Source organism: Aquarana catesbeiana, linkage group LG13, assembly GCF_042186555.1.
Source record: "Aquarana catesbeiana isolate 2022-GZ linkage group LG13, ASM4218655v1, whole genome shotgun sequence".
Classification (NCBI taxonomy): Eukaryota; Metazoa; Chordata; class Amphibia; order Anura; family Ranidae; genus Aquarana; species Aquarana catesbeiana.
Window position 1 is genome coordinate 18,142,497 of NC_133336.1, and position 12,934 is coordinate 18,155,430.

General features: G+C 44.4%; 1 protein-coding gene across 2 annotated transcripts in view; it reads left to right on the plus strand.

Moving 5' to 3' along the window:
* LOC141116506 (legumain-like) overlaps positions 1-12,934 on the plus strand; it is a 75,793-nt gene that overhangs the window by 45,636 nt on the left and 17,223 nt on the right. Inside the window, exons 1-5 of one of the 2 annotated variants that reach the window (XM_073608880.1) lie at positions 3,484-3,582; positions 5,427-5,583; positions 8,554-8,651; positions 9,849-9,930; positions 11,611-11,696. In XM_073608880.1, coding sequence (XP_073464981.1) covers positions 5,449-5,583; positions 8,554-8,651; positions 9,849-9,930; positions 11,611-11,696 — 401 coding nt within the window. In that variant the 5' untranslated portion in view covers positions 3,484-3,582; positions 5,427-5,448. Of the gene's footprint in view, positions 1-3,483; positions 3,583-5,426; positions 5,584-8,553; positions 8,652-9,848; positions 9,931-11,610; positions 11,697-12,934 lie in introns of those variants that run through there. The other variant, XM_073608881.1, reaches the window with a different exon arrangement.

Below are 12,934 nucleotides of genomic sequence, written 5' to 3' on the forward strand. Positions count from 1 at the left end.
AGGTCCAAAAAAGACACAAGTCCATCAAGTCCAACCTATGTGTGTAATTATATGTCAGTATTACATTGTATATCCCTGTATATTGCGGTCATTCGGGTGATTATCTAATAGTTTCTTGAAGCTATCAATGCTCCCTGCTGAGACCACCGCCTGTGGAAGGGAATTCCACATCCTTGCCGCTCTTACAGTAAAGAACCCTCTACGTAGTTTAAGGTTAAACCTCCTTTCTTCTAATTTTAATGAGTGGCCACGAGTCTTGTTAAACTCCCTTCTGAGAAAAAGTTTTCTCCCTATTGTGGGGTCACCAGTACGGTATTTGTAAATTGAAATCATATCCCCTCTCAAGCGTCTCTTCTCCAGAGAGAATAAGTTCAACGCTCGCAACCTTTCCTCATAACTAAGATCCTCCAGACCCTTTATTAGCTTTGTTGCTCTTCTTTGTACTCGCTCCATTTCCAGTACATCCTTCCTGAGGACTGGTGGACAAGCATACTCCAGGTGCGGCCGGACCAGAGTCTTGTAGAGCGGGAGAATTATCGTTTTATCTCCGGAGTTGATCCCCTTTTTTAATGCCAATATTCTGTTTGCTTTGTTAGCAGCGGCTTGGCATTGTATGTCATTGCTGAGCCTATCATCTACTAGGACCCCCAGGTCCTTTTCCATCCTAGATTCCCCCCAGAGGTTCCCCCCCCCCCAGTCTATAGATCGTATAGATAGTCTATTAGACCGTTTTCGCACAATTTTTGTACAAGAAAAATCTGAAAAGAAAGACCGCGCAAAGATCAGAAACAATAAACACCAAAAAAAGGCCTTTGTCGTACGAGAATTTCCTTGATAATATTCGTACGAATTTTCGTTCATCGGTTCAACATTGAGAAAAATCGGACGAACATTCGCTCAATTTTCTAATAGTGTGTACCCCACATAAGTCCTGATTGGCTGGGAGGAGAAGCAACCGCTGGGACTCAGGAGGAGATGCTGGGGGAAGCTGGTGAGGCCGTAACCTGGATGGGGTAAGTGTGGGGCTGGCGGGGGGTCTGACAGGCAAGTGGAGCGGCTATCAATCAAGCGATGCGGGAGTGGGGGGTTGGTTGGCTGGCTGGGGGGGGGCGCCCCCATTGAAAATGATGCACCAGCCGCTACTGGTCCCAATACTTTTGGCAATATAGTGTATGTATGAATGTGAGTTAGGGACCTTAGATTGTAGGCTCCTTGATCTGGCTTTTCTCTGCGTCTTGAAGCCGACATACGTCCAACTTTCAATGAATAGGGATCCGACTTGGATCCCCGCCAATACCAGGCACTGTGTTTGGTATGAATCTTGAGGGGGAACTCCACGACAAATTAAAAAAAAAAAAAATGCATGGGTTCCCCCTCTAAGAGCATAGCAGGCCCTTGGGTCTGGTATGGATTTTAAGGGGAACCCCCTACGCCGAAAAAATGGCATGGGGGTCCCCCCAAAATCCATACCAGACCCTTATCCGAGCACGCAGCCCAGCTCAACAAGCGAGCGGCCCCCCTTCCCGAACTGTACAAGGCTGCATGCCCTCAACATGGGGTGTGGGTGCTTTGGGGCAGGGGGGAGACCTGCGCCCCCCCCACCCCAAGGCACCTTTTCCCCATGTTGATGAGGACAAGGGCCTCTTCCCGACAACCCTGGCCGTTGGTTGTCAGGGTCTGCGGGCGGGGGGCTCATCGGAATCCGGGAGCCCCCTTTAATAAAGGGGGCCCCCAGACCCCTATGTGAATGAGTATGGGGTACATCATACCCCTACCCATTCATCTGGGGGAAAAAAGGGTCAATAAAAAAAACACACTAGACAGGTTTTTAAATTAATTTATTAGGCAGCTTCGGGGGTCTCTTCTGACTTCGGGGGTCTCTTCCGACTTCTCCGTGCTCTCCAGCCTCTTCTCCGCTCTCTCTTCGGTTCTTCTCCCGCTCTCTGGTATCTTCTGCCGGGCTCCTCTGCTATCTTCTGCTCTTTCGCCCGCTCTGTCCGGTCCGGTCTTCTCCGTCGTCTTCTTCCCTCTTCTTCCGATGTTGACACAATGCTCTCTCCCGTTGTAATGCCGTGTGCGCGGTGTGCAACAACTTATATAGGCATGGGGACTCCGCCCCTTATGACTTCACCACCCATCATGCCCTGGGCGGTGACATCATATATAAGTCGTTGCGCACCACGCACATGGCATTATAACGGGAGAGAGCGTTGTGTCAACATCGGAAGAAGAGAAGAGGGAAGAAGACGATGGAGAAGACTGGACCACCGCTAACAAAAGAGCAGAAGATAGCGGAGGAGGTTTTAAAAACCTGTCTAGTGTGGTTTTTTATTGACACTTTTTTTCCCCCAGGTGAATGGGTAGGGGTAGGATGTACCCCATACTCATTCATATAGGGTGGGGGGCTGGGATCTGGGGGCCCCCTTTATTAAAGGGGGCTCCCGTATTCTGATGAGCCCTCCGCTCGCAGACCCCGACAACCAACAGCCAGGGTTGTCGGGAAGAGGCCCTTGTCCTCATCAACATGGGGACAAGGTGCCTTGGGGTGGGGGTGCTGCAGGGCGCCCCCCTGCCCCAAAGCACCCACCCCCCATGTTGAGGGCATGCGGCCTGGTACGGTTCAGGAGGGGGGGGGCACTCGCTCCTCCCCACACCTTTTCCTGACCGGCTGGGCTGCATGCTCAGGTAAGGGTCTGGTATGGATTTTGGGGGGACCCCCACGCCGTTTTTTCGGTGTAGGGGGTTCCCCTTAAGATCCATACCAGACCCAAGGGCCTGGTATGCTCTTGGAGGGGGAACCCATGCTGTTTTTTTTATTTAAAATTTGGTGTGGCGTTCCCCCTCAAGATCATCAGAGCACAAGTCGCATGCCAAAGTCGGATCATGCAAGACGGCGATCCAACTTCAATGATAGTCAATGGGCTGAAGTAGGATCAAGTCGGATCAAAGTAGTACAGGGAGCATTTTCAAAGTCGGACCGACTTGTGTTGGACCAGTGAAGACGGCTCCCATAGGGACACATTGATTTTCACACGTCATGCGACATGATCTCCCGATGTCAGAGTGTTTGTCGTACCGGTGTGAACCCGGCCTGAGGGCAGGGACTGATGAATATATAATATATGGAAAGTGCTGCGTAAATTGATTGCGCTATATAAGTTCCTGAAATAAATAAAATGTGTGCGAAAAATAAAATGAAAGATTAAAAAAAGATGAGGGGTTAAAGTTTAATTCCAGCCCAAAGTTTATTTGAGTTCTGGATGGAGTGGGGTAGGTTAGATCCACCGCCAGGTGGTTGTTGCCGGGCAGATTTCCTCCTATAGGCACACATTCATAAATTACCATAATGGATACAAAGGACACCATATAGTCTGCGCCGGGGCGTTGAAGTTCTTGGATGTTGCAATCACCGGCCAGTGTGACCAGTCATGTGCAGGCTCCGGCGCTGGTGATTGGTGGGTGAAGCTGTTGACCAGTGGTGACCCCGCCCCCGTTTTTGTGTTTATAGCTGGGAGGAAGGATACAGAGTCACAATCTGCGGACTCATCGTTGTGATAACACTCAGATTGCAGAGGAGAGCAGGTAAGTGATCAGGAGGTCGGCCAGTGTGGGGGGGGGTATAGATCTCCTTTGTATAGCACTTTGAGAAGCTACCTCTAAAGCTGTTCTATAAAAGAAAGTTTATTATTAGATTCGATTATTTCTAGATTGTAAACTAACGAGCCGAGCCCTCCTGTATTGGTTTGTATTGTAAGTGTAATATCTGTCCTCATGTTGTAAAGCGCTGCGTAAACTGTTGGCGCTATATAAATCCTGTATTATAATAATTTATTATAGATGTACCCTGTGGAAGGCAGTGTGGGGGAGGGGAGGACCACTCGGGAATAAAGAGATCTGTGTGTGTTGGGGGAGGGGTTCAGTAGAGGGAGAGATCAGACAATGGAGGGATCTGACTAATGCTGGCCATACATGAGTCGAATTCCGAATGGGGTTTTCTTTTGGAAATCAGATATTTTGTGATCTGATGATACCACCATTCTTTTCGAAATTCAACCAAACAAGCCTTCGATTTCTCCTCATGTTGTTACAGAAAATAATTTTCCTGGTGGACAGATCTGATGATGGGGGGGGGGGGGGGGGGGGCAGGGAGGTCAGCCAGGACTGCAGTGTGGGGGATATAAATCTCCTTTGTATAGCGCCTTGTAAAGCTACCTCTAAAGGCGTTATATAAAATAAAGATTAATAATAATAATAATAATAATATTATTATTATTATTATTATAGAAGTACTTTGCTGGGGGCTACTGGGGAATGAAGAGATTTGTGGGGGGATCAGGCAATGGAGTGATCTGACTAATGCCCGGTACACACAATGAGATTAACGGACAAATGATCTTCTTTTTTTTTTTTTTTTTTTTTTTTTTTTTTTTTTTTTTTTTTTTTTGCATTCTAATCTCAGATCGAATCTGATGAGTTTACTAAAGTCACAAATTCTTGTACGACAGAATAACAATTCGGGAGTGATGTCATGTGTTGTAATACATTTGTATTGCATCTTCAAATGACAGCTGTACTGATTTAAACAAAATTTCATCCAAAAAATTTTTTTTTCGTGCATGTCCGATCAAATATCGGATGAACTGTCCTGATCGGCTTTTGGAAGCTCTGCACTAACGATCAGCTTATCGTAGATTGCTCCCAAATCTGCATTTTTCGTACGATTTTCTGATCGTGTGTATGGGACATAAGAGGAGAAGATCGGCAGATGGTGAGAGTTGACAATGGGGAGGGGGGGGGGTTGGCAGATAGAGAGATTGATATATTGGCAGATGACAGAGTGATTGGGCTTATATAAATATATCACTAAATAATAGTACTAAAGTACACAGGTTTGCTTTAAAGAATAAATATTTTTTCCTAAAGAGGAAATTTTTAATATATTACCCAGGGGGACCAGGTGCATATAGCAGATGCTGAGCAGAGTGGTTGGACAGCTAGCGCCCCAACACATCACCCCAAGCTGTCCAATCACGCTTCTAGCAAGAAGACGAATATGTAATGAGGATTGATTGGCAGCGTTCATCCATAGCCGCAGACGCATGTCGGAGAGCAGCGCCGTCCTTCAGCTTCATTCGTAGATCAGCTCAATTCATAGAACAAGCTAAAGTTCAATCAGCTCTGTGGTGTAGTGTATGTCTACCGGCAGCCGCAGGTCTATCACACAACCCCGCACAGCAGGATGTCAGGATATTGGTTGATCTATAGTAATATGTTACTTGGTGGTAATATCTATTGGCTGTCTTGGTGTACATGCTTGGACTCCAGTGGGGGTATTGTAGAGTGAGGTCTGTGGACCAGAACATACAACCTGAGGAGATATCCCTCATGCTCCGTGTGTATAATCACTCTTCATGTTGTCTCTTCAGGGATCGGATACCTATTTGCAAAATGTTTCCAGTAATGCTATTCCTTGGCCTCGCCGTCCTGGCCACCTCCATCCCAATTGAGGACCCAGAAGATGGCGGGAAGCACTGGGTGGTCCTGGTGGCCGGCTCCAGTACTTGGTTCAACTATAGACATCAGGTGAGAGCTCCCGATATCACCTTCTCTCATCAGGGACTCAAGATAACAACATTCATTTTCAGTGACATGATGTATATTTAATATATGCTCTGTAGGGTTTAGAGCAGATTTATGAAGGATATGGTCTTATAGCCCATTGCCCCCTTATACACAGATATGGGCACCTCTGACGTGCAGATATATATGAACTGTCACATGTCAAAACTTACACTACAGACCGCCTTTCTTTTGCATAGAAAGGAAGAAAATATTTTGGCATATTATTTACAACTAACCCCCCTGATACATAGATATGTATGAAGTGTCATGTCTACTGGAAGGGTATATTTTTGCCTAATTCACAAAGTTCAGTAATAAGATTTTATATCAAGTAGCTAATATCACATGTCCAGGTAAGTTCTGCTCTGTTGGATAAGTAATTGGTAGGAATGCACCGATCACTTTTTAAAAAAAATTTTTTTTTTTTTGTATATTCTGATACCGGTCGGCAACTGTTTTGTTTACACTTCAGCTGTCAGCAATGGTACAAAGCATTGAAAAGTTATTTACAAACTAAATACATTTATTTTTAAATGTTGCAATTTTTTTTTTTCAATGTGAAACATGTAAATGTATGTTAAAGGTGTAAACATATTAAAGAACAAAGCAAACAAAAAAAGGTTTAATTATTAATAGTTTATAAAATGGAAGTGAACAAAAGAAAAATCAGCAGGAAAATAATAATTAAAGGGAGAAGGAGAATAAGTAGTTAATTAAGGGTTAACCACTTCAGCCCCGGAAGGTTTTTACCCCATTAATGACCAGACCATTCTTTGTGATACGACACTGTGTCACTTTAACTGACAAGTGTGCGGTTGTGCGACCCTGTACCCAAATAAAATTGGTATCCCCCTTTTTTTTTTTTTTTTTTTTTTTTTTTTCCCCACAAATAGATCTTTCTTTTGGTGGTATTTGATCACATCTGCAGTTATTTATTTGTGCTATAAACAAAAAAAACAACAATTTTGAAAAACAATATTTTTTACTTTCTGCTATAATACATATCCAATAAAAAAAATGTAAAAAATCTAATTTCTCAATCAGTTTAGGCCAATGTGTATTCTGCTACATATTTTTGGTAAAAAAAAAAAAAATCCCAATAAGCGTTTATTGATTGGTTTACACAAAAGTTATAGTGTCTGCAAACTAGGAGATTTATGGACTTTTTTTTTTAAATTGTTTTTACTGGTAATGGTGATCAGCAATTTTTAGCAGGACTGTGACATTGTGGCGGGCAAATCTGATACTAGGTGACAATTTTTGGGAGCCTGTGACATTATTACAGTGATCAGTGCTAAAAATATGCACTGTCACCGTATAAATTACACTGGCAAGAAAGGGGTTAACATCAGGGGCAATTAAAGTGTTAACTGTCTTCCCTGGGGGTGTTTTCTAACTGTGTGGGGGATGGAGTGACAGGAAGAACACAGAGATCCATCTTCCTGCTTACAAGGAACAGAAGACCCCGGTGTACTTCCCTGTCAGAACGGGGATCTGCCTAAAAGACCCTACAGATATTAGATTTGCCTTAAAATTCTACAGTTTCTCAGTGCATCCTGGAATATTTCATACCTGCAATACCTCCAAAACAAAGTGAAGCTAACACTGAATTGATCCAAATAATTTGGTGGAGGGGGGATTATGGTGTGGGGGTTGTTTTTCAGGGGTTGGGCTTGGACCCCTTAGTTCCAGTGAGGGGAACTCTTAAGGCGTCAGCCTACCAAGACATTTAGGACCATTTCATGCTCCCAACTTTGTGGGAACAGTTTGGGGATGGCCCCTTCCTGTTCCAACATGACTGCACACCAGTGCACAAAGCAAGGTCCATAAAGACATGGATGAGCAAGTTTTGGGGTGGAGGAATTTGACTGGCCTGCACAGAGTCCTGACCTCAACCCCATAGAACACCTTTGGGATGTATTAGAGCACATTCCCATAGACACACTCCTAAACCTTGTGGACAGACTTCCCAGAAGAGTTGAAGCTGTTATAGCTGCAAAGGGTGGGCCAACTCAATATTGAACGCTACGGACTAAGACTGGGATGCCATTAAAGTTCATGTGTGTGTAAAGGCAAGTCAATCAGCTACACACACCTATGTTGATTTATAGTTTTTTTTTTTCAAATTTTTTATTTAAAGAATGGATACAAGACACACGAAATACAACATCTCGGAATCATACATGAATCAGATATCCTACATTAGGATAAACATAGACCAATATCATGACCTGACTAAAAAAAAAAGGAAATTAACAACAGTAAGGAGAGTACATTGATCTTAAACGTTAAGACCGATTCCGGCCATGGACCCAGATGGTGCAAAAGGGCAACCTAATCCTAGGCCGCACTTGAGCTAACGAGAGGTTCCGTGAGTCCTGCTCCTATTTTCAGGTTTAATGAAAGAGTAAGGCCATTTGGGGCACCAACCATTGCCCCGAGCGACCACAACAGCCCTAAAAGAAACGGAGACCAGAGGGGAGAGAGAGAGAGAAAAAAAGAAAAAAAAAAGGAAGGAAGGAAGGAAGGAAAGAAAAGCAGAAGAATTGATTTATAGATTTACTGATCCTGGCCATATCTGACTTTCTTATGCTGTGAGCTGGTGGAGCCGTGAGCTTGGTTTTTGGCTTTATAAGCCAGAGAAGGTTTACTTTTAAGTGGGCTCTCAAAGGGCACCCCCCCCTTCTTGCTGATGGCACCTATGGTGGTTCCTGGGTTCTCTCGTTCCTCCGGGGAGCCCGGGACTGCGGGAAGCAGCTTGGCCATTGAGAGCAGGAGGAACTCAAGGGACATCTGTTGCCTTTATCTTCATAATGTTGATAACATACAAATTCTCCTTCTCCTCCTTCTCTTTCTATGGTCAGTGAATGATTGTTGGACTCTTTCTGCTATAACTGTATATAACATTTACCTCTGACGTTGTTTTTCCAGGCTGATGTCTGCCACGCGTATCAAATAGTCAGGAAGAACGGCATCCCCGACGAGCAGATCGTGGTCATGATGTATGATGATATCGCGTATAACGAAGAGTAAGTGTTCTGTACAATAAAACTAGAGAACTGTTTAATACGTCCATAGAAGAGAATGTTGGTCGCTATTGGGATTGGCTCCCACTGCTGTCCATTACAGCCAATGAGGAGAGGGCGGGGCCGAGCCGTGGCTCTGTTATAATGGGCACACAGAGCAGGGCTCAGGAGCGAGCACGCACCAGTGCCCCCATGGCAAGTGGATTGCTATTGGGGGCACTTCTTATAGGGGAGGAGCCAGGAGCGCCAGCAGAGGACCAGAGAAGAGGGCTGGGGCCGCTCTGTGCAAAACCATTACACAGAGCAGGTAAGTATGACGTTTGTTGACTTTTGCTTTTTTCTTTATAAAAAAAAAAAAAAAAAAAAAAAAAAAAAAAAATTTTTATAACACTTTAACCCCTTTATTACCCTGAGATGTTAACTGCCTCCCACCCAGTGTCATTAGTACAGTGACAGTGTATAGTATGAGCACTGATCACTGTATTAGTGTCAGTGGCAGTCAATCAGTCCCCCCAGTTACCCGTATCTAATTTCTCGAGGGGGGGTAATTGCCATGTTGTGCCCCCCCCCCCCCCTGGATCCGCCCCTGCCCCAGTTTCAGTTAGTGTCAGATTGTCCACCGCACTATCACAGTCCCACTATAAAGCTGGCCGTACATTATACAATTCTCTTGTTCAGTTTCCTTTAGATTTACTTTCAGCTATGTAGTGGAAGTGTCTGACTAATTGCATACAAATCGAAAGTGTAGGTTTGACCTCCTATTGTATCGTTTTAGTAAATCTAAAGGAAAATTGTATAATGTATGGCCAGCCTAAGTCGCTGATCACCACCATGAGGCTCCATTCACACCTATGCAGTTTGCTTTTGAGTTTCTGCAGTGCTTTTTTCCCGCAATTTTAGTTTTGTATTTCTTTTTGCTTTTTTGGGGGGAATTTGTTGTTGGGCAGATTTAAAAACTGCAAATCGCAGCAAAATTGTGGTAAAAATGCACTACATGCTTTTCTGCAGATTCTCAATTGAGGTGGGGTTGGGGGAAGCCAATCAGGAAGGCTGTACGGGGGCCCCATGATTTCTAACAGCGGCCCTGCCTATATCTATGGAGGAGCAGTGATGTCCCCCTAGGTTGAACAAAATACATTTTAAAGTTATAAAGAAGTGTGAGCGGCATGCTAATAATATACAATGTATTTTTGTGTCCAGGAATCCGAACAAAGGAGTCATCATAAACCGGCCCAATGGGACTAACGTGTACCCCGGAGTACTGAAGGATTACACAAAGGAGGTGAGACTCACAATTTTGATGCTGCAGTGGTTCCCAGCCACACTTCCCACTCGGGGTCAAGACTGGGGGGGGCATCATAATAAAAAGGAATGTGCAGAGCAAAAGATGGAGATGGAATGGCAAGAATGCTTCTGACATTCGTATAATTTAATTTTTCTTCTGCACATCTGCAAACACATAACATGATTAGGAAGGTATAAGTCTATGGGGTTGATTTAATAAAGGCAAATGGACTGGGCACTTTGCAGTTGCTCCCCTACAAGGGCAGTTGCTCCAGAGATTAGTAAATGAGCAGAAGCTCTGCTGACTTCCACCATCCAATCATGTGCAAGCAAAATGCGTTTTTTTTTTTTTTTTTTTTTTTTTTTTTTTTTTTATTTCTTGCACGTGATTGGGTATTCTTTGTAAAGTGAAGCTTTTCCTCATTTACTAAGCTCTGGAGCAACTGCAAAGTGCACAGTTTATTTGCCTTTAGTAAATCAACCCCTTTGTGTCCGGTCCCCACATGAGTCTAAGAATTGACATGTGCGCAGACCAAAGAAAATTTCATGTACCTTCCTAATCAAAAGGCACCCATGCAAGTGCAGATCTGCCAGGTCTGAAGACGCATATGTCCATTGCCAGACCATCAAAGATGGTGGTTAGGGGTGGGGGGTCTGCGGCTGCTCATTCTACTAGTGTATGGCCAGCATAAGCTTCTCAAAGGCATCATGGTGCAAAGGTGTTTGGTGGTGGTTTTATCGTGGTGTAGGGTGTAAATGGTGGAGAATGATTAGCAAGACAGGGGAGAAAGTCTAATAGGAGTGATTGAAGGAAAGACGTGGGGGGGGAGTCAGGATGTGGAAGGAAGGTGGAATACTGAGATTGTGGGGCCATTCAGTATGGGGGAGTTGGGGCCGCAACAGTTCCTTGCTATATTTTAAATAGAAAGTGGAAATCCTATCGGTGTGGCCACCTTCCGCTAACCAGTGGAGGTCTGGATTACTCAGAGCCCCCTGGGCCTTAGAGAAACCACAAGAGTTACCCTTGGTGTTTCCCAGTCTGAAGGAGCCATTGAAGACAAATGGTTGTACAAGGTCCGGCTATCCAGTCCCAAGTGTGACCTCTATTGCCATGCTGATGATCTCATTGTTCCTGCAACATGATGCACATAATTCCCCCCCCCCCCATGCATAGTCCTGTAAAAGGCAAGCTGAGCTGGTGTCAGCCTTGAAAGTGAACACAAGCAGCTGATCCCCAGGCATTGTCCTCCCACCACTAGACCAGTAATGGTCCTACTCTAGATTCTGGGGGGCATAGCCACCAAGACCCTTCACATTTTGCAGAATTTGGGTTGCAGTGGGACCACAGGTACACTTTAGAGGGATGTTGTTGGGTTTCCAGTTCTGTTCCCAGTGGGAAGTCAATGCACCAGACCAAGATCTGTAGGTGGCATTAGGAATCTTCCATTACTTTCCTTTGTTCTATGTTGTAGATCCTGGGAAGTAATTATGAAGGCTTACTCAGTGCTGGAAGTGTGTGGTGGGTTTTTTTTTTTTTTTTTTTCTTAACCCTCCGTCATGTCGCTACTTAGCTTTTCCTGCTCAGAAAACCAGTTCGATCGCCATGAGAATTTAATATATTTTATTGAAGGACCTTTTATCCCGTGTTGCTGATGATGTGGCTGTTGTGTCTTTCTAGTTCGTCACTCCTCAAAACTTCCTGGCGGTTCTCCGTGGTGACGCAGAGGCGGTGAAGGGACAAGGATCCGGGAAGGTGCTTAGGAGGTTGGTGAATTATTATTCTTCAGTCCTTTTGAATTGGCCTCACATATATAAGTAAGCTGTTTGAATTGGAAGAGGGAATACGGGCTTCCTGTATGCATCTATGACCCATCCAACAAAGGTGTCCATACTTCTGAAATGTGATGTCCCCTGTTGCCCCTCTTGTTAAAGCTGAATTGCAGGCTTGGCCGTTTTTACATATTTGGACCAATAGAAGTATGTATGTTCCGTGCCTGTGGGATCCTCCTGGAAGTTGATGTATTAGACACTGTTTCTACAGTAATCTCCACTAGCTTCCAGGTTCTGTGCCAAGTGGCTGCCCTGCTGTCTTCTGAACACAGGAGCATGGGCGCCATTCAAAACTTTTTTTTTTTTTTTTTTTTTTTTTTTTTTAAATCCATTATTACAAAGAGTTCTCTGGACGAGGTGGAGATCGGAACGTTCCCTCTTGCCTCCCCACCTCATCCAATCAAGTGAATGGCACCCATTGCAAACAGGCGACCTCCTGTGTTCACAGGGCAGCCGCTCAGCACGGGACCCAGAAGCTAGTGGAGATCACTGTGGTGCGGATGTAGTAGCAGTGCCCGCTACAGTGATTTCCAGCTTCCAGGGGTTCCCAGAGGTATGGTACATAAATGTTTACAGCAAAGTTAGGCCAATGTTACTATATAAAGATTGCCATATCTGGAAATTATCTTTAAAACAGAAATGAACACCCCAAGCTGAAAACTGAATTAATTTGTAATAGTTAAGGAAAACTCCCCCGTCCATCCATGTCTCCATGCTTTTATTTTGCTGAGAAATCACTTTGACACCCCCCCCCTTAACATTTCTAGTATCTTAACTACTTCAGCCCCGGAAGAATTTACCCCCTTCCTGACCAGAGCACTTTTTTGCGATTCGGCACTGCGTCGCTTTAACTGACAAGTGCGCGGTTGTGCGACATGGCTCCCAAACAAAATTGACTTTTTTTTTTTTTTTTTTTTTTTCCCCACAAATAGTTTTCTTTTGGTGGTATTTGATCACCCCTGCAGTTTTTATTTTTCGTGCTATAAACAAAAGAGCGACAATTTTGAAAAAAAACACTTTTTTTTTTTTTTTACTTTTTGCTATAATAAATATCCCCCAAAAATATATAAAAAAAAAAATGTTTTTTTCCCCTCAGTTTAGGTGGGCGTGTGCGCGCCGCCAGCCGCCTCTTAAAGGGGAACGTACAGGTACGTGATTCTGCCTGTACAAGC